General features: G+C 53.9%; 1 protein-coding gene across 11 annotated transcripts in view; it reads left to right on the top strand.

The window, feature by feature from the left end:
* The window catches only part of COL16A1 (collagen type XVI alpha 1 chain), a 51,510-nt gene that overhangs the window by 13,559 nt on the left and 17,147 nt on the right, over positions 1-20,804 (top strand). For 8 of the 11 annotated variants that reach the window (XM_053576739.1, XM_053576736.1, XM_053576738.1 and 5 more), the window contains 28 exons: positions 32-66; positions 300-335; positions 411-506; positions 871-915; positions 3,200-3,235; positions 3,377-3,421; positions 3,739-3,870; positions 4,827-4,862; positions 5,061-5,168; positions 5,442-5,564; positions 5,669-5,722; positions 5,913-5,954; positions 6,249-6,284; positions 6,364-6,417; positions 6,574-6,642; positions 9,231-9,284; positions 9,376-9,402; positions 10,127-10,186; positions 10,375-10,422; positions 10,554-10,607; positions 14,020-14,073; positions 14,274-14,306; positions 16,496-16,612; positions 16,698-16,739; positions 16,827-16,913; positions 17,778-17,822; positions 18,783-18,827; positions 20,514-20,567. In XM_053576739.1, coding sequence (XP_053432714.1) covers positions 32-66; positions 300-335; positions 411-506; positions 871-915; positions 3,200-3,235; positions 3,377-3,421; positions 3,739-3,870; positions 4,827-4,862; positions 5,061-5,168; positions 5,442-5,564; positions 5,669-5,722; positions 5,913-5,954; positions 6,249-6,284; positions 6,364-6,417; positions 6,574-6,642; positions 9,231-9,284; positions 9,376-9,402; positions 10,127-10,186; positions 10,375-10,422; positions 10,554-10,607; positions 14,020-14,073; positions 14,274-14,306; positions 16,496-16,612; positions 16,698-16,739; positions 16,827-16,913; positions 17,778-17,822; positions 18,783-18,827; positions 20,514-20,567 — 1,667 coding nt within the window. Of the gene's footprint in view, positions 1-30; positions 67-299; positions 336-410; positions 507-870; positions 916-3,199; positions 3,236-3,376; positions 3,422-3,738; positions 3,871-4,826; positions 4,863-5,060; positions 5,169-5,441; positions 5,565-5,668; positions 5,723-5,912; positions 5,955-6,248; positions 6,285-6,363; positions 6,418-6,573; positions 6,643-9,230; positions 9,285-9,375; positions 9,403-10,126; positions 10,187-10,374; positions 10,423-10,553; positions 10,608-14,019; positions 14,074-14,273; positions 14,307-16,495; positions 16,613-16,697; positions 16,740-16,826; positions 16,914-17,777; positions 17,823-18,782; positions 18,828-20,513; positions 20,568-20,804 lie in introns of all 11 variants that reach the window. The other 3 variants (XM_053576746.1, XM_053576741.1, XM_053576737.1) reach the window with 2 other exon arrangements.

Genomic DNA, 20,804 nt, shown 5'->3' with positions numbered 1-20,804 from the left:
CCACACACCCTCACAGACCCTCTCTTTCAGGAGCGCCTGGGAACTGTGGGACAAAAAGGGGAACGGGTACGTTTGGTATCTTCCTGTTGGCCTCATTTCTCTGGCTTGTTACCTGTGTCGATAAGCCCTGCCTCTGGGGTGCTGGCCTTGAACCCCATGAGACCAGTGTACATATGCTAACACCCAGTGGGGTGTTTGAAGGGTTTGTGTGTGTGACATTGATGTCCTCGCCTATGGCCAGGGAGGTTGGGGTGCCCCAACGTACCCAGTGTCAGCCTACAAAACATTTTTCACTTTAGGGAATCCAAGGCATCCAAGGCATCAAAGGAGAGAAGGTGAGGGAACACTGGTCCCCTGCTGCCCTCCTCTTCCTACCTAGGAGTCTTTCTGAGCCTTCTCTTTCTTCCCAGGGGGAGCCCTGCTTGTCCTGCAGCACAGTCGTAGGGGCCCAGCATCTCGGATCCTCTACAGGGGCTAGCGGAGATGTGGGCTCCCCTGGCCTTTCGGTGAGTGACTGCTTTCCCCTAACCTAGCCCAGTCCAGCCCATCTCACCATACTGGCAAACTCCCTGGCTTTTCAGGTCCCAAGTCTCAGGAAAGGGACCAGGAGGGATGCCAGGAGACAGGTGTCCCAGGTCTGCATGCTGATCCCTCCCTCCATCCCTGTGCCACACATGCTGCTTGCCCTGGGATTTCTTAGCACCTCGGAGGGCCAAACTGTCTAACTGAGGAAACTGTCCACCTGCAGCCTTGTGGGGTCCCTAATTCCGACCTTGCCTTTCTCTTTCTGGTTGGACACTTGGATCCAGGGAATCTTGGAGGGATGGGAGCGGGGAGATGCTGTAACTCTCTGTCTTGGTTGTTTTTCAGGGCAAACCTGGGGCTCCGGGCCTAATGGGGCTGAAAGGAGAGAAGGTGAGACCTGGGTTAGATGTCAGGAACACCAGGGCAGCAGGGGCAGGGTGGCCCTAGGTGAGGATTAGGAGCAGTACAGACAAGTGATCAGGCTGTCAATTCACAGTGAAATAAATGTATCAGTGTTTTGCACACTGGAATCAAATCACTTTTTTTTGAGACAAAGTCTTGTTCTGTCACCCAGGCTGTGTCATGGCCTCAGCCTAGCTCATAGCAACCTCAAACTCCTGGGCTCAAGCAATCCTCCTACCTCAACCTGTGGAGTAGCTGGGACTACTGGCACCGGCCATCATGCCCGGCTAATTTTTCTATTAGTTTTTAGTAGAGGAGGGGTCTTGCTTTCACTTAGGCTGGTCTCAAACTCCTCAGCTCAAGGGATCCTCCCACCTTGGTCTCCCAGAGTGCTAGTATTACAGGTGTGAGCTACTGCATCTGGCCCAAAGAACTTATTTCTGAGAGCTCCTATTCTCCAAGAGAATTCCTTAGTGTTTTATTTTTAATAAAATGATCATCTAAAACTATTAAACACATTCAAGATTACCTTATAATAAAGTCGTATTTAGCACTTTACAGCTAATTATGTGCTGGGCACTGTTCCAAGTCTTACGTGTGTATTAACCTCTGTTGTCCTCCCAAAACCTTTTGGGGCAGGTACTCCATTATTCTCATCTTATGGATGAGGAAACAGAGGCGGAGAAAAGCCAAATAAATTGCCCAGGGTCACATAGGTTTTAAATGACTGGGCCCAGGAAGGCTGGCTCCAGAGCCTGCATCTTCACTGCTTAACTGGGTCAATTTCAGTGCCTGTGTTAACATTTCTATTTACGATTGCATTGGAAATACAAAACAGTCTTGAACTTCTAATGCAGCGTTACTCAAATGAAGGGTTCTGTGGGTGTACACGTGCTCAAGTGTGAGAAACACTGCAGTGTGTGCAGACTCGACTCCTACAGGCTGCCCCACTTGTCATATCTCACGTGGCGTCTTTGCACCGCCCCCCACTCTCCACCACCTGCTGCTTGTCTGGCTTCTCCATCTCAGGCCATGGCTCATACTGAGCCCCTCATACCCCAGGCCTGCATCTTCCCCATGTCACTTCTCTTTGCCACCCGCAAGTCCTCACAGTTCCTCCAGGGATACCTCCCTCAACCCCTTTGCCTCTCTCCACTTCCACCACCACCATGGGCTGGGTCCTTTCACCTCTCACCTGGATGGTGGCCCCTCCTCTGGCTTGTCACCCTCAGTAGAGTGCTATGACATCATAGCTCACAGCAACCTCAAATTCTTGGGCTCACGTGATCTTCTTGTCTCAGCTTCCCACATGGCTGCAACTACAGGCACCCTCCACAACGCCCCGCTATGTTTTAGAGATGAGGGTCTCACTCTGGCTCAGGCTGGTCTTGAACTTGTGAGCTCAAGCAATCCACCCGCCTCAGCCTCCCAGAGTGCTAGGATTACAGGCGTGAGCCACCGTGCCTGGCTACAGTTCCTTTTTCATTTGGTAGCCACTATGGCTTTGTAAAGGAACTCAGATTACACATTACATTCTTCCCCTGCCTCAGATCCCTCTGGGACTTGACTTGGTGCCACAGCCCCCCTGTGCTTCCCAGGACCCCAGGCAGCCCAACACTGCCTTTGTTTCCAAATTCATCTGCGCCTTCTCTCCCTCCTGTGGCTTACTGGCCCTCCCTTTGTTCTGGAACATGTCAAGATTATTTCCCCCTCTCAGATTTTATATTTATGGTTTCCACTAGAAACATCTGGAATGTTTGTCATCTCTCCCTCCCCCTGTTCTTTCATTGACCGACCTTATCCTCATCCCTCAGACGGTAATTGGGGTTGACACTGCTCTGACACCCTGTCTAAAATGGCCGCCCCCACTCGCTCTGCCTCATCACCTTGTTCATGTCCTTCACAGCACTCAACACTGTTTAAAATCACTATTTAAAAAGTTCTAGGTGCGTGAGCTCTACAAGTCACCACTGTACACCCAGCACCAATGAACAGCTGTTGGAAAGATGAATGATCTTTGTGTGCTGGGTTAGGTGTTGGATTCCATGAAGTGAGGCTGCAGGCAATGATATGGCTTCTAGATACTAACTGGCCACAGACCCCCTTGGGGATCTTGGGGAGATCCCTTTCCCTGTCTGGGCCTCAGTTTCCCTGAATTGAGAGAGCAGTCTAGATGTCCCAAGGGGCTGCTGTTGTAGTTTTGGGTTAGGGATTGCTTTAGCAACTATATCTCATTCCCCTTTTGACTGTAAGTTCTCTGCTTTTCTCTCAGGGTAATTTGGGGGTGGCAGGGCCAGCCGGCAGTCCAGTAAGTATGTTTTGGATGACAACATCTTGGGGGAGGGTAGGTGGGATGTGCCACCCCCTCTGGGGAGCTGATAGGCTTGGGCTGTGCCCTAGCAGGGCCCAGGAAGACATTAGGCATTATACGTGGCTTCTTACCATGTAGGGACTACCAGGACCATCTGGACCAGCAGGCACCAAAGGGGCAAAGGTAAGTCTGGGGCCATTCTCCACACTCCAGGCCAGGTGAGCTTCCCAGGCAGACACTCATCTAGCTCTACCTCAAGCCCTGCAAGGCTCCTCATCGCCTGGCAGGCAAAGGCTGCCTCTTTAGCACAGCACTGAGGCCTCTGCAGACTTGGCCCCCAGCTTTGTTCCTTCCCTGCTCCCTCTCAGTCTTCCCTGAGATACCCCTCACCAGCAGAGGTGGTGTTTCAGGTCCAGCGGCATTCCCCCAGTCTAGATGCCAAACTCGGCCCTAGTGTACCAGGCTGGGGGACACCCTGACCCAGTGTCCTTGATTGGCAGGGGGAGCCTTGTGAGCCGTGCCCAGCCCTGTCCAGCTCACAGGATGGGGACGTTCGTATGGTGGCCTTGCCTGGCCCAGCAGGAGAGAAGGGGGAGCCTGGGCCTCCAGGCTTTGGCCTACCAGGAAAACAGGTGAGGTGGGATATAGGTAGGGCCCAAGAAAGGGGAAGGGTCCTGCCTGCATCTGTTGACCTCCTGGATGGTGGGGCTGGGTGGGGGCATGTGGGGGGCTGGGGCAGTACCTCTGCCCTTTACCCTGACTCACAGCATGGGGCAGAAAAAACATCAGCTCATCCAATCCCAGCTCTGCCTCTTACCAGATCTTTGACTTGAGCAAGTGGCTTTTCTCCTCTGGCCCCATCTTTCCTACACACAGAGTTGTTGTAAAGCATAGTAGCCATGTGTGTGAAGCACTTAGCAGCACAAAATAGGCATTCAGGAAACAGCAGTTACCACTGTGGTTATTATTATTGTTACTGCTCTAATAGTAACAGCGGGCACTGGCACAGAGCCATTGCCGCTGCTCACACATGATTTGGTCTAATCTCACAGGATTAGAAGCCTGCGCGGTGCAGCTCAGCACCCATAGCATAGTAGTTATGGTGCCAGCCACGTACACCAAGGCTGGCGGGTTTGAACCCAGCTCGGGCCAGCTGAACAACATTGACAACTGTAACCGAAAGATGGCTAAGCATTGTGGCAGGCATCTGTAGTCCCACCTACTTGGGAGGCTGAGGCAAGAGAATCCCTTAAGCCCAAGAGTTGGAGGTTGCTGTGAGCTGTGATGCCACGGCACTCTACCAAGGGCAACATAGTAAAACTCTGTCTCAAACAAAAAAAAGAAGCCTGCACAGTGGTTAGCATCCCCATTTGGCAGATGAGGAAACTGAAGATAGATGAGGTAACCTGCCCAGGGCATCCAGGCAGTGAGCCTGGCACAAGTCTCTTCTCTTAACCCTCGCTAGACTGCCTCCCAGAGTGAGAGCAGAGACTTCTGTGGATGTGCTTTTGTATCCCCGGCTTGATGCAGTGGGGGCGCTTCGGGAAGTCCAGCGTGAGTGATGGGTGTGGCAATGCTTTCTCCTCAGGGCAAGGCTGGAGAGCATGGGCTGAAGGGACAGAAGGTGAGTGAACCCTGGTGGGCACATGGACGGGCACCAGCTCCTCTCTGATGCCCTCCTCACCTCCTTCCCTGGGGAGGGCCTGTACCCACTCTCCACTCCCTTCCTGCCCCGAGCTCCCGGTCCCAGCAAAGGACTGTGAGGGCTGCGGGTCTCCCCAACTGGGCACCCTCTGCCCTCCTTGAACCCCACTCCTTACAGGGTGATGCTGGGAATCCTGGAGACCCTGGAACCCCGGGCTCCATGGGACGGCCTGGACTGTCGGGAGGGCCTGGAGTTCGGGGCCCTGTGGGGCCAAAAGGAGAAAAGGTCAGTGGGGGTGGGGGGGACACAGAAAGAAAGGAAGAAGGTGGCACATCAGTGAGGGGAGGGTTCCAGGGTCCACAGGAGCCTTCAGGGGTACCACTGTGGGGGGGCAGGGAGGCCAGTAGTGGCCGGGCCTGTTTGACCTCCCAGGCTGAGGTGGGGCAGTAAAGGGACAGAGCTCTCAGGGGGCACAAGGACCCCTCTGCAATGCTTCCTCTGGCCTGGCTGTGGGTCCTGGCTCATGGGCTCCTCCTGCCTGTGTCTGTCTCTGACCAGGGTGATGGCTGCACTGCCTGCCCCAGCCTGCAAGGGGCATTGACCGACATGGCAGGACTGCCAGGCAAGCCGGGCCCCAAAGGAGATCAGGGCCCCGAAGGCGTGGGCCGACCTGGTAAACCAGTGAGTTGCCTGTCCCTGGTCCTTCCCTGCCAGGGATTTGCCCTCTCTTCCTCCCATCCCCTTTCCCCCTATGGGGACTCCATGGGCCACTTTGTGCCTTTTAGGGCCAGCCTGGTCTACCAGGAGTTCAAGGGCCTCCAGGACTGAAGGGCATACAGGTGTGTATGAGACTGCAGGCCTTGGCTGCAGCCATGTGTGGGAAGGGTGTGTGGGCAGATACACAAGGGTAATGGGCTTGCAGTGGGAAGTGGCAGCAGGGGGGGGAAAGTGGAGAAGAAGGGGCTAGGGAGAAGGATAAGTGGGGGAATGGGTAACCTCAAGCCAGGGACTGTCCTTCTGCCTCTTCAGGGAGAGCCAGGACCTCCAGGAATGGGAGAACAGGGGCCCCAGGTGAGTCTCTAGCCTGACTTTTGCCTGCACCTCCAATACGCTCATTAGCCAGCTGACCCTCCCATCTGCTCCCTCTGGGACCAGGGCTCAGACAGCATCATCTCTGGCCTGCTTTTGTTTCTATTGGGTATTTGACTTCAATCCCTGCTTTTCTGACCCTCAGGGTCTCTTTGGCAGCTCCCCTAAATTTGGGCTGGCAGATGCCTCACCCCAGACAGGTCTGCTAGCAGGGCAGGGTCAGTGGAGCAGCTTGTCAGGGGCTGCTATGTCCCAGTCTGCCTTTTTGACTTGCAGGGGGAGCCTGGAGCCCAGGGTTTGCCTGGCATTCAGGTACGTCTGCCTTGGAGGAGGCTGGCAGGGGAAGGGGCCTCTGTAGATAAAGGGTAACTAATTATGCTTCCACCTCCAGGGATTTCGGGGACCTCAGGGACCACCTGGCCCCACTGGAGAGAAGGGTGCCCAGGTGAGCCTCTGCATGAGAGTGCCCTGGTGGTGGCCCTGGGGGGCTGAGTGAAGCCTATCAGAGTGAAGCCCATCACCTAGTTTGATGCTTCTTGCCTGATGGCCATAGCTAGCTTCTAATTCTGGTCCTGCAACCATCATATCCTCTCTTGCACAGGGATCTCCAGGGGTGAAAGGAGCCACAGGACCTGTGGGACCTCCTGGGGCCAGTGTCTCTGGGCCTCCGGTGAGTCTTCTCTGCATGCCATACCGAGGGTGTTGTTGGGACCAAGGATGTTGCTGCTGGGAAGTCACAGGGCTGCTCCTGCCTGTCCCAGCAGCCTTGGGGATGGAAGGACAGAGGCCTCAGCCTGGCTCAGCCTCAAGACTGCACTGTTTGGAGGAACAACTGAAAAATCACAGTAGTGGTCACCACTGTTTTTTGAGCAACGATGATGCAGAGGCCTGTGCTAAGTTGTAAACACATGGAAATTCACTTAATCCTCATAGCAGCCCAGCAAGGGGATGGATATCTTGCCCTCATTTCATAGATAAGGAAGCTGATGGCCAGAGAGTGAAGAGCTAGAGCCAAGACCCTGGTCTGTCTGACTCGACGCCCATCCCCAACTGCAAACCTGGAGTTGTTAGGGGCCATCAAAATGAGCACTGCCCAGCCCAATATCTGTGATGACAGAATATTCTGTCTGCACTGCCCAAGACAGCAGCCACATGTAGCTACCGAGAACCTGAAATGTGGCTGTTGTGACTGAGGAACTCAATTTTAAAGTTTCATTTCATTTTAATTAATTGATATTTAAATAGCTACATGTGGCTGTTGGCTACCACATGGGAGGGCACAGACCTGGACCAGCAGCTACGTTCAGTGTCATTACCCTTAAACACCTCCCCTCTGTTCCTGTTCCCCAAGTGACTCCCACATTTGAAAAGATGTGCCTATTGAACAAATTACATAGATTAAGTAATCATAAGTGCATTTTCTCATTTTTAGTCATCAAAGACCTGTATAACAGTCAGCTTCTACTCCACATGAACCCACTAGAATTTTATAAGATGATATAATTTTAGTCTAAATCAAAGAAATGCTGCCTTTCAGCCAGCTTATGCCATGCCAGGTGGTAGGCAAATGTATAATTTTTCTTGGGCTTTTGATAATGTTGAAAATAGCCCAGCAAACTGTATCCTTTTTTAAATTTGTGGATCCCTAGAGAAATTCTAGTTCCAGTTTGGGAATCACTGAGGGGTTGAGAGTGTACCAGTGTCAGGAGGGGGAGGGAATCTGCCTAGGCGCAGCGGCCAGTCTGTATTGTCTAGTAGAGATGCACTGTCAGGGTCCATGCCTGTCCCTGGAGCTCCAGGGTCAAGAGAGAGGCATGGTCCTGGTCCTCAGGGAGCTTTGAGTCCCACATATGAAGGTGGAGGGTCCCCTAGGAACGCAGCCATGAGGATACCCTCTGTACGGCCAGGCCGGCCTCCTGGCCTGTGCAGATTCCATGCCTTTGCCCAAGATGCTTTCCTTTCCAGAACTCTCCAGATCTCTCTCAAGATGAATTCCACCCAGGAAGTTTCCAATCCCAGCTCCACACTCACTAGTAGTATGACCTTACACAAGTGACAGCTTCTCAGAGTCTCCAATTCCTTGTGGATAAAATAGGGGCTTAAGGGCAGTGCCTGTGGCTCAGTGGGTAGGGTGCCAGCCCCATATACTGAGGGTGGCGTGTTCGAACCTGGCCCCGGCTAAACTGCAATAAAAAATAGCCAGGCGTTGTGGCAGGCCCCTGTAGTCCCATCTACTCGGGAGGCTGAGGCAAGAGAATTGCCTAAACCCAGGAGTTGGAGGTTGCTGTGAGCTGTGATGCCACGGCACTCTACCAAGGGTGATAAAGTGAGACTCTGTCTCTAAAAAAATAAAATAAAATAAAATAATAAAATAAGGCTCAGTGCCTGTAGCTCAAGTGGCTAAGGCGCCAGCCACATACACCAGAGCTGGTGGGTTCAAATCCAGCCCAGGCCTACCAAACAACAGTGACAACTACAACCAAAAAATAGCTGGGCATTGTGGTGGGTGTCCATAATTTCAGCTACATGGGAGGCTGAGGCAAGAGAATTGCTTAAGCCCAAGAGTTGGAGGTTTCTGTGAGCTGTGATGCCATAGCACTCTGCGCAGGGTGACAGCTTGAGACTCTGTCTCAAAAAAGAAAAAATAATAATAAAATAAAATAAATAAATAAAAATAGGGGCTGAAGGGCAGCACCTGTGGCTCAAGGATTAGGGCGCCGGTCCCATATGCCGGAGGTGGCAGGTTCAAACCCAGCCCTGGCCAAAAATCACACACACACACAAAAAAGTAGGGGCTGAAATTCCTTTCTCCCAATTAAGTCAGCAGAGGCAACCTTTGTGATAGAAGGTGTCTCAAACACTGAATGAAGGAAGGAAAGAGCAGAGACTTCAGGCTGGACGGACATGGGCACAGTTGTGCTGTTGGGGTCTGTTATGAAATTTCTTCAAGCCTCAGTTTCCTTACCTAAAAAACAGAATAATACCGTCCCGCTGGGCTGGGTTCCCATTCAGTTTTTTCTGATAGGTGCTTGGCCTGGTGTCTGGTATCCAGAGGTACTCAGGAAAGGCCAGTTTCCTTCCTCCTCTCTGTATCTCCTGTGGCTCTGTCTCCTCTCCCAGAACATGGGCCCTGGAACCCACCTGGGCTCTAGGGGGGCTCGTTCTGCTTCTGTTTGTCCTACTGCCCTTCTCTGCAGGCAGCCAGGCAGCTGACCGCTGTCCAGTCTTGCCTTCTGACTCTGAACTCTCTCCCTTCAGGGCCGTGATGGGCAGCCAGGACAGAGTGGACCTCCAGGAGCCAGAGGAATGCCAGTGAGTACAGCGCCTTGGGGCAACAGGATGCCACAGCTGGCCCTGCCACCATAGCCCTGTCTGCTCACCTTCCTGTGTCGCTTTTCTGCAGGGTGAAAAGGGATCTCGAGGAGAAAAGGTAAGTCCTAAGGACCTATGACCAGTCCTTAGGGGGAATTAGCAGCGACTCCAGTCCCCTCCACCCACGGGAACCTGTGCCCATGGTAGCTGCCTTGGACTGGAGGACAGAGACAGAGGAGGCATCTTGGTCTCCTTGCTACTCCCCAGCTCCCTGATTCCAGGGGCCCCAAGTACTCCCAGCTTCACCTGGTCGCTCACCCAGGACTCACCCAGAACTCCAGGGCCCCATTATGGGGTGCTGAGTGAGAGGATGGGGCAGAAAGTGAGCTGGGAAAGACAAGTTGGGAGTGAAAAGATTGCTGGGGGCCCTAGAGAAGGGCATGGAAGCCAGGCTGGGCCCAGAGGAGCAGGGCTGCAGCTGGTCGAGCTGTGACTGTCCTGGAGATGAGAATCCCTGAGCAATAGCAGACAGTGATGTAACTAAGTGGCGACTGTAACAGCAGCTGTTGTTTGCTGAATATTCACCATGCAAGGACCCTTGTGTACCCCAATCCATTCCATCCTCAAGCCACCTCTGCATTTGGCATTATTGCCATTTTGCGGATGAGGAAGCTGAGGTGCAGAGAAGTTAAACAGACTGCCATAGGGCACATTCATATGAGGCGAGTCTGGGATATAAACCCTGGCCCTTCCGTCTCTGGAGCCTGTGCCATCTCCTCATTGTCAGTGTCCAAAGGGCCCTCTGTCCTGTCTACCTTTCATAAAGGCTCTTGTCTTCTCAGGGCGAGCCAGGGGAGTGCTCCTGCCCCTCCAGAGGAGACCCCATCTTCTCTGGAATGCCGGTAAGTGGTGCTGAGAGCCTTCTCCCCAGCCCCGGGGAGAGGCCCAGCTTCTAGCCTCACCTGGTGTCCAGTGTGCCAGCGTCCCGCAGGGCTTTTCATCCCAGCCAGCCACCTCCTCACGCAGCCCTGCGCTTGGTGTGGACATTACCTATAACCTCTCCCCTTTTGCGACCCCCACTCCCACCCAGGGTGCTCCGGGACTTTGGATGGGCAACTCCTGGCAGCCGGGCCCGCAGGTGTGTGTCGCTTGTCTCCTCTGTCTCTCCTATCGTCTGCCAGCACCCCGCGGCTTGCCCAGCCTAAACCGCTGCCCCCTGCCATGGGGCAGAGCTCTCTTCTGGCTCTGATTCTTTCTTCCCTCCCTCAGGGTCCCCCAGGTGTTCCTGGACCACCAGGTCCCCCCGGAGTACCTGGGCTACAGGTAAAGGGGGAGAAGAAAATAAGGAGGTGGCGGGGCTCACACTCCAGGCTGGACCCCGAGGATGCTGCTCCCTGGCCCCCATCACATATGCCTATCATTTCACAGTTCTCTGTGCATTTGCTCCTGGGGTGGCACAGAGGGCCCACTGATCCCTTGTCAGGTTGTGCACTCCTAGCCATTTTTCAAGGGGGTGCCCTATGTGTCAGCTGTCATGAACCCAGAATTCAGGTCAGATAAAACTCTGTTACACTGGTACAGAGCCCTGTTTAGGAGAAGCCTTCAACATCCATTCGCATAACACATGTTTTTGCACATCTGCTATTTTCCAAGCACCGTTCAGGGAACATTGAGTTCTGGGAGGGCAGGGAAACAATCACAAACTATCAGGGCAAGCTCCAAGAGGGGACCAATTTTGGGGTGTGTGTGTGTGAAACAGACAATAAGCAAGATAAAATACAGTGTGTTAAAAAGTGATGCGTGCTCAGGGGAAAGAGCAGGGAATGGAGATAGATAAGTAGAGGAGGGCAGGAAAGATATTTACAAAATATGCTGGAAAGAAGGTGACATTTGGATCAAAACTTGAAGGAAATGAGGAATGAGCCTGTGAGGGACAGCCTTTCTGGCAGAGCAGGCAAGGAAGCCACAGGTAGTGAGAAGAGCATTAGAATTTGGGTGGCGTTTGTGATTAGAGAGGGCATTCCAGAGCCAGGTAGCCTGAACTCAAACCCCGGCTCTTGCATGTGCTAGCTGTGTGGTGCTGGCTGAGTCCGTAACTTCTCTGTGCCTCGCTGCCTTCATCTACTGAGCGCACGTACCCAATGGAGCTTTTGTGAGTATTAAACAAATTAACATGTATGAAATGCATAGAACTGTGCCTGGCACATAATAAATGCTTGGAAGGCATTAGCTATCATTAGCGTGAAAACGACTACTATTATTATAATATTTGACATGCATTCTCTTATTCACTTGAGCCATGCATCAATCCCAAAAGGAAGGGGTTGTTATTCCTAAGGCACAGCTGGGCAAGCTGAGGCTCTGAGGAGTGGAATATCTTGTCCACGGTCACCCAGCTAGGAATTAGCGAGTCTGGACTGAGGCTTCTGTGTGCGCAGCGCTTTTTGCTTTCTGCCTTTTGGGACTGTTTCCTGATAGTTTGCACACTCGGCCACATTATCTGGAGATTCTAGGAGACACAGATAGTGCCTTCCACACGTCTGGCTCCCAGTTCCTGAAAAAGTGATTCTTACCTGAAAAGGCAGGGGAGAGTCACGTGGAAGCTGCCCCGTTGATTTGATGCACTTTGTCTCTGTTCTCCCCGGACACCACCCCCGCGCAGTATGCCTTGCCTGCCACCCTGGGCTGGGAATCTGCTCTGGTGAGCCACCATTGCTGACAGGAGTCTCTGCCAGGATCCTGCTTCTCTCTGCCTGGGTCGGGAGTGCTGCACTAGAGTCCCCATGCCACACATTTGTAGCCACACATTTGCCGAGTGTCCTGGGCTTCCTGCCACGTTGCTGGGAAATAGGAATCTGTCTGCAGAGGGCTTGCATTTTGCTTGGGGAAGCGTGAGAGTCATTTCAAAGTGACCCATTAACATGCAAGAGTGATGTAGAATGAACTCTGCCAAGACATGTGGGGGAATGAGGCAGAAAAGAGTGACTTATGAGTCTGGTCTAAGGCACCAGAGTCCGCATCTAGTGCCAGTGCCTGAGACCAAGCCGAGGCTGCCACTAAAAGGTACCTACCCCATCTCTTCAGGGAGAAACATGCTCAGAGGTATACAACACTTACCCACCAAGGCTGCATCGTCCCAGTGCTCAGTTATCTCATTTCATCCTGATCCTTTTCACAGATGAAGAAACTGAGGCACGGAGGTTAAAAATGTGTCTGGATCTATGTAGGTAGTAGGTAGATGAGCCTAGGTTTACACCCAGGCTGCATTCTTCACTCCCATGGTAGAGCAACGGGCGGGACATTGAGTTCTGGGAGGGCAGGGAAACAATCACAAACCATCAGGCTTCACCCGACACACTGGCAATGGAAAGAGGGGCAGAGGGTGAATAATAATTTAGGGGCATAATAATTAAGGCATTTTTCCTGCGCCAGTCACTGCTCAAGCCTGGATGGTGCGTGGGGGTGCTAGAGGGCTGTGTTGGGTGACTCAGGTCTGACCCTGGCCTGGTAGAGCCTGCCCTGAAATAGGGAGGGCTGCTCAGAGCAGGCGATGTGTTCTACTGCTGGAGCTTGGACTTGAAGGGAGGCCAAACTGCAAAGCAAGCCAAGGAAATCCTATGCAGGGAGGAACAGGCTGAGCAGCGGTTCATTCACTCGACGCGTACTTATGGCATACCTCCCCCGAGTTGGGCGCTGGGGATCTAAGACAGAGCATACTGCCTGCCTCCATGGAGTGTTTAATATGCAAATGTGTCTTGTGATTCTGCAAGGGGAAGAGTCTGGGTGGCATGCATTTAATGTGAACACCCCCTTACAATCCTCACCATAAACTATCCCTGTTTTACAGATAGAGAAACTGAGGCACAGTTTTTTTTTTTTCTAAGTAACCTGCCAAAAGTTATATAAGTAGTCAGGATCTGCACCTAGCTGGGTCTGACTGGCAACCATCCACCCTTTCTTTGTACATGAATATCTGGGGGGCTGTCTTTTGAGAATGATGCTGAACTAGTGACAAAGAGAGAGGTTGGATGCCAGTGATCCTTCCCCTGAATCTCAGCTCTGTGCCTTCTTCAATTTGTGATCTTTGGCAAGTTACTTACCCCCTCTGAGTCTTTTGTGCTGTTTTTAAGACAGCTGTCACACCTACCTCACCAAGATAACTGTGATGATTAAATGAGAAAACACAGAAAAACTACTTAGTACAGAAAGAAACAACAGTCACTATATGGAAGCCCCTCTGCCAGATTTTTTTCTTTCTTTTCTAACAGAGTCTCATTTTCTTGCCCCTGGTAGAGTGCTATGGAGTCCTAGCTCACAGCAACCTCAAACTCTTGGGCTCCAGTGATCCTCTTGCCTCAGCCTCCTAAGTAGCTGGGACTATAGGTGCCCATCACAATGCCCAGCCATTTTTAGAGATGGGGTCTCGCTCTTGCTCAGGCTGATCTTGAACTCATGAGCTCAAGCAGTCCACCCACCTCGGCCTCTCAGAATCCTCTGCCCAATTTCTGAGTTTTCCCTGTCGTACTGGTTTTAGGGGTTATTCCTCTGGCCCTACTTTGCTTCCTTACCAAGGGTCTAGAGGCTTTTGATCTAAGAAGAGATGTCAGTCTCTTGCCAGCCCAGGCTCTCAGCTCTGCAGGACGAGGGGAAGAGGCAGGGGGGATGATGAGCAGGAGCAGGCTGACCAGTGGGCTAGAGAAGGAGTTCACTCACCCGTGTCTCTTCTTGGCTGCAGGGAGTGCCTGGAAGCAACGGTTTGCCAGGACAGCCTGGGCTGACAGCAGAACTGGTAGGTATAGCCACGCCTCACTGTCCATCCCCTGCCCGCCTTTTCCCAGGGCAGAGCTGGCCGTGCAGCTGGCCCTCCAGCTACGGGGGTGGGGGACCCTCTTCTCTCCCTCCGTGGAGGCTGGGGGCTTCACTACCTGCTCCTTTAAGTCTCCATCCCTTCCCCTTAACTGCCTGAGCCCACACATCTGTCTCTTGCAGGGATCCTTGCCAATTGAACAGTACCTCCTTAAGGTAAGAGGTACCAGGGAGGGAGTAGGAGCTGGCAGGGTGTCTCCTAAGGAGATTCTCTCAGTGAGTGCACAGCTGCATGGCACCTCACAGAGAGAGCAGCAGTTTGCAGGGCACATGGGTTCCAAGCATCTGTCTAAGAGGGCCTCGCTGGTGCCTGGATGGTAACAGACCCCCCAGGCAACATTTGCTGAATGAAAGCTTAAAGGCGTCCTGTGAAGGCATCCACATGGCAGATGCTGTTGGCAACCCAGCCCTGAAGCCTCCGCAGTAGGTGGCGGTGAGGCCCAGGAGCATCCAGGTCAAACCAGGGCAGGGCCCAGCAGCTTCCAGAGCAGAGCAGAGAGGCTGAGCGCAGTGGCAAGAGGCTGTGAGGGTCATAGTTTGTGATGGGACTGGGTGAGGCCTGGAAGGATTCAGCCATTGTCTGGTCAATCCAGCAAGAATCCCAGAAGGAGATGGGATGTGAGAAGTTGTTCTAGTGGTGTGAGAAGGGGCACCTGGGGCCTGGTCAGAGCTGGCCTGCAAATAGCCTAGAGACCACACCAGAGGGCTGTGGCCTGGTTTGGCTTCCCAAGTTGAGTGGAGGTTCCCCTAAGGAACCTAGGGTCACACACTCAGCCCATCTTTGCTCAGTCACCTAGAGATGAAAATACAGTAATTCCTCAGGCTGCCTTTAGGTTTTTGAAGGCTGCCCTCATGGTGCTGGCCTTTCTCTTCTTCAGCTCAGCATCCTCAGGAGTCCCTGTCATGCCTTGGCCTCCAGAGCTACCCCCTTCCTGATCCTAGCCACCCTCTTGTGGCCTGGGCTAGTCACTGCTCTGGACATCCCTCTGCCTGATGGGTGCTGGTCAGGGCAGATGATGGGGACTGTCTGCCCTGCTCTTGCTCTGAACAGCAGATCTCTCCAGAAGTAGCTAGAGGAGGGCAGGGTCACCTCCTGGCAGCAGTGACATGTTGGGTCACAGTAGGGTTGTGGCAATGAACCCCCCAACTCTTCTCCTTTAAGCTTCAGTCAAGCCTGGGTTCCTTGTGTCCTGCCTTTGAGCAGCAATTGTATGACTCCAAATCCAGGCCTTGACATTTCTCCCTGTAACATTTCCTTTGTTGACTTCTTGAGCGAGTGCTCCATGGAGGCCCCCAAATGGAAACTGAGTGTGGTCTGGAGAAGGGGCTGGATGGCACCCTGGGGAATGCCGACCAGGAGCTCTGGCCATCATATGCATCTGCAGTACAGAGGAGGCAGGACCTGCAGAGAGAGCACTGTCCCTGGCCTTGAGGCCTCCGCTTACCTTAGACAAGTCACTCTGCCTCTCAGCTTTTTCATCTCCACAGTGCTTATAAGTTTACTGGCCTCACTGCACTGTCAGGATTGAATGTAATGAATGTAGATGCCTGTTACATACCTGGCATTATGGATGCTGAGTAAATGACAGCCATTATCGCTGGACTTGGAGTGAACAGTGAAGGTGATGTGGGGGTTCCAGCCTGGGCATCTGTAGATACCACGGTGGGCCATGGATGGGCTCCTGGCTCCCTGAGGCCTCTGAAATTGCAGGCTGGTGGTCTTCACTAGTGGGTTTATTTTCTGGGAAGAGTACCCAAATCTTCCATCAAACTCAGAGGGATCTGCGATCCAAGGATTTTAAACCCCTGGGTAAAAGGAAGGCCTTCCTGGTAGGAAGACTGTTCAGGCACAGGGACATGGGAAACGTGTGGGCAGTCAGGCCTGCACTGGAAAAGGAGGGCAGGCCCGTCTCAGAGGGTGTCCGTGAAGGGCCTGGCTCTTCCTGCAGCTGTCCCTTTGCTCCCCTGGGCAGAGAAGCTGGCGTTTGGAGCCAGCCTCTTCAGTCCCACTCCTCATGGCTTGTCCTCACAGTGGGTGCAGGTTGCAGGAACAGCCGGGACAGATGGTCCCTCTGTGGGCCCCTCCACCTCCTCCCACACGCCTGTCTGGAAAGTGGCTTTGGCTTAGCCCTACCCGAGCTTCTTCCTGGAGGAAACTCAAAGCCAATTGTTGGGAGTGGGTCCCTCAAGTATGGAACAAAGCTGTCGCAGGGCTGTGGCTGGGGAGGGAGAGGATGTGGGCAGAGGGCTGCTGGTGAAGGGGCCCTGGCTTTGGGCTCTGTGTGGGACTCTCCCATTCACCATGTCTGACTCGTGCCCCACTTCCCTCCCTGTTCCCTCCTCAGAGCATCTGCAGGGACTGTGTCCAGGGGCAGGTGGCCCACCCAGCATCCCTCCTGGAGAAAGGCGAAAAGGGGGACCAGGGTATCCCTGGCGTACCAGGTCTCGACAGCTGCACCTGGGTAGGGACTAGGCTCAGGGGACTCCTTGAGGTAGGGGGCTCCCTGCAGCCTCAGCTGACAGAGCTCCTGTCCTTGCCCTCCGCAGTGCTTCTCAGAGCGGGAACGCCCAAGAGCTGAGGAGGCCCGGGTGAGTGGACCCTGCCTGCTCTCTCTCAGCCCAGCCATGCCCCAGGAAAGGGCCCTGGCCACTGACTCTCGCCATCCCCATCTCCAGGGAGACAACGGCGAGGGAGATCCTGGCTGTGCTGGGAGCCCGGGCCTGCCTGGTCCTCCAGGACTGCCAGGCCAGAGAGGAGAAGAGGTAAGACCATTCAGGGCCTTGAGAGGCCTCATGTGACAGGCAGCCCTTAGCTCTGGCTCCTTTGGGCTACACAAGCATGTCCCACCATCCCCAGGCCTAGCTGCAACCTTTTCCTGCAACACCCTTCCCTGGGACTCATTCCTGCATTCCTGCAGCTCTGCTCCAATGTCACCTCAGTGAGACCTCCACTCACCACCCTCTTTTTTTTTCTCTTTTGAGACATAGTCTCATTATGTCGCCCTCGGTAGAGTGCCAATGGCATCACAGCTAACGGCAACCTCAAACTCTTGGGCTTAAATGATTCCCTTGCCTTAGCCTCCTAAGTAGCTGGGACTACAGGTGCCTGCCACAATGCCTGGCTATTTTTTGGTTGTAGTTGTCATTGTTCTTTGGCAGGCCCGGGTTGGGTTTGAACCCACCAGTTCCGGTGCCTGAGCTACAGGCGCTGAGCCATCTTTGAAACTGAGTCCCCTCACCAGCCTCAGCCCCTCCAGGCCCCCTTGCCTGCATCCCACTCATCACCCTCCAATATACTTCATTTGGGAACACTGCACAGGTATCTGTCAGCACCAACTATGTGCCAGCCCTTGCTCTGTCTGTTACTGTGTCCATCTCTCCCCTAGAATGCAAGGAGGCATGTTATCTGTTTGTTTATTCTGTGTTCCAGCCCTTGGACCAGTGAGTGGTACATAATAATTGCTCGATAAATGTGTGTTGGATGACCAAATGAACCAAATGAAAGGTTGTTTTAAACTCAGCAAAATGGTGACCCTAGCTGTGGTGAGCTAAGGAGCAATTGCTCCTGAGGCCTCAGGCTCTGTGGGGTCTGAACTCTTCATCCTTGTCCCTTGGCTTCCTTTGTAGGGTCCACCTGGCATGAGGGGCTCTCCAGGCCTTCCTGGCCCTATTGTAAGTATCTGTGCTTTCCTGGTCTGCTTGAAAAGCTCTCAAAGGGGTCTTGACACTCACACATCATTTGACTGCTATCTTATCCCTAAGAAGCTGGGCGTGGCAGAAAGAAGGAAGTTCAAAGTGCCCTCTCCAGCCCCTCATCAAGGCATCATGGGGACTGTGGTCTCCCACCACTTGTCTGGGAATGCTCTGCCCCAGTGCCCGTGGTCCCACCGAGGGGCAGCCCTCAGGGGGCATGGCTCTGCTTCCCTGTGTCCTCCCTACTGTGTTTTACACAGTGGACCGTGGCCACCCTGGGTGGGGGGGCTGAGCTACCAGCTCACAGTCTTGGCAGCAGGGAAGCACGACATTCTGACCATAATCTCTCTGTGCCCCTGTGACTCCAATCTCTACATGGGTGGAGGGCTACAATGGAGCTGCCCTCCTTTGCTCTGTTGGGCCACCTCTAGGGCAAGTTCGCAAAGACCAGACCAGGGCATCTACCCTGGAGTCCTCTGTGGTGTTGATACAGCCGGAAAATAGAAGTGACTAGGAAAGACTGAAGAACTGAAAAAGTTTTTTTGGAGGAAAACTGGCTGGTGGGAGCCACCTTAGAGACAGGGAGCTATCCCCTGGGGGGGCACATGGAGGCCAGGTGGCAAGTGTGATGGGCCAGGCAGGAAGAAGCAGACTTCCACTCCAGCGTGGGTATTCAGTTAGACCCCAGAAGACTTGGGGAGGACTCTGGCTCTGGGGCCTGTGTCTCATCTCTGCCAGTGGAGGACCCATTCTTCCTGGAGCGAGGGGAGGAGCAGTTGTCTTCTGGGCAAAGATTTCCAAGGAGTCTCTTTCCTAGCTTCCTCGAAAACGCTCCCATGACCTCCTTTCCCCACGATCCCCCAGCCCTAGACCGTGCCCCCCAGGCCACCCTAGGGTTACTGTGCTTGTGAGATGTGACCTGCCTGTTTCTCCCACCAGGGCCCCCCAGGTTTTCCTGGTGCTGTTGGCTCTCCCGGATTGCCTGTAAGAACCTAGTGCTGCTCGACCTCCCCTCCCCCCGCCAGCCAGGTCTCTGTGGCTTTCGCTTGTCTCCCTTGCGTCATGCCCTCACCTCTGTCCTCATGTTTGTTGTCCCACTGCAGGCTCGGTAGCTAACGACACAGGTCCCATAGGTCCTCTGAGGTCCCGGCAGCTTGGACATCCTCCCAGCCTCTGACTTCTCTCCATTCCCCTCTTCCACCTCCCCTGAGTCTTTCTCTCCTCTTTTCTCTCACCCACTTCATCTTCTTTTCCTTCCCGCCCACCGTCCACACCCCTCCTCCAGGTCCTCCCTACCCTACCTTCTTATGTCAGGCTGGTGCCTCCAGGGCCCCTTTTCCCCTGTCTTCTCCCTCTGCCTCCCGCTTCTCACCACCTTTGGTGTTGACTAAAGATTCGCTGAAAGTAGTTCTTGGGGCCCTGCCAGGCTCCTGGCTCAGAGCCCAGCAGAGATGCCAAAGCTTCAGGGCCTCACATTGCAGGCTGGCACAGGTTTGCTGCCCCGCTGCTTGGCAGGGCTGCCCAGAGGCACCCAGGGATTTAAAGGCAGCCCTGCCCGCACCTTGTCCATCGGCCTAGAGGAAACCGTCCACTTCCCTCTCTCCCTTACCTCTTCCTTGGCTCCAGTCCCAGCCTGTTCCGAGTCTGGGCTGTGATACTAGCCATTTCGGTTTCTGGGCGTCAGGGGCCCTGCCCCTCTGCGCCTGTTCCTTCTGCCAGGTGTCGTTAATTGCTCTGCCTTTGTCATCGTCACACCCGTCTTCACTGTTGTTCCCTCCTGGTCACAGAAACTAACCCCCTGTTCGTCAGAATTCATGTTCCTGGGCTCTGGCTCCTCTCCTCCCAGGCCTAGTGATCAAGGCTCAGGGAGCAGGGCTCCTCCTTGTCGCAGCTCCATCTGTCCCCACATCCTCATCTCTGGCCGGGCCTTGTCTGTTTCTGCTTGCTTGGGTGAAGGGGCCATCTGTCCGTCTAGTCATCTGTCTTGTGTCATGGAAAGGTTTGGGCGCCGTCTATCCAGGGCATGAGGGAGAAGGGGGCAAAAAAGGTGCCCTCAATGGCATGGCAAATCTGCGATGGCCAGGGTGAGGAACGAGGGGCGGGGCCTCTGGCTTTGAAAGTGATGTCCCCTTTCCCATGGGCCTACTCTCAAGGGAGCCTTCCCGTGTCATGCTCTGCGTCCCTGAAAAAAGGCAATTTGGGGCCTGGGGACGGGGTGGCTCAGACAGTAAGTGTCGAGTGTCAGGTGATACACTCTGGTGGGGAATATCACTCATCACTCTGGGGCACATCTCCTGAAGTTGCCCCTCAGAAGGAACACACATCTCGTCTGTCACCCTCCTAAAGGAGCACCCAGGCAGTTACCAGGGTAGGGCACACTGACACCAGGCACCTGGGAGGTGCCCTCTCAGAGTTACCCACTCTGCATATATCTGTGTATATATCTGTACTGGAGGTGCATGTTCCCCCAAAGCACCCAGAGGTGGAGCTTTTCAGTTAGTTACGCTTCTGAAGTACATCACTATGGTCATTTTGCTGGGACACCAGGGAGCCACTAGTGACCTCCACCTTAGCCCAGAATGGGGACAGAGGGCTGGGGGTGGGAGGAGGGGCGTTGGGCTGGGTGGGGATTGCCCTCTTCTGCAGTTTCTCATGATTTTTCTTCCTAAGGGCCTTCAAGGAGAGCGAGGACTCCCAGGGCTGACAGGTGACAAGGGGGAGCCGGTAAGAGGAGGCTGGCAGAGCCCTGGGGAGGCAGAGGTTGGGCCCTGAGGAGTAGTCACTGAGTAGAAGTTGGGAGGTATGGCTCAGCACCTGTGGATCAAGCGGCTAAGGCGCCAGCCACATACACCTGAGCTGGCAGGTTCGAATCCAGTCTGGGCCCGTCAAACAACAATGATGGCTGCAACCAAAAAATAGCCAGGCGTTGTGGCGGGCGCCTGTAGTCCCAGCTACTTGGGA

The sequence above is a fragment of the Nycticebus coucang genome, chromosome 22, assembly GCF_027406575.1.
Source record: "Nycticebus coucang isolate mNycCou1 chromosome 22, mNycCou1.pri, whole genome shotgun sequence".
Classification (NCBI taxonomy): Eukaryota; Metazoa; Chordata; class Mammalia; order Primates; family Lorisidae; genus Nycticebus; species Nycticebus coucang.
This window is presented reverse-complemented; position numbering and strand designations above follow the sequence as displayed.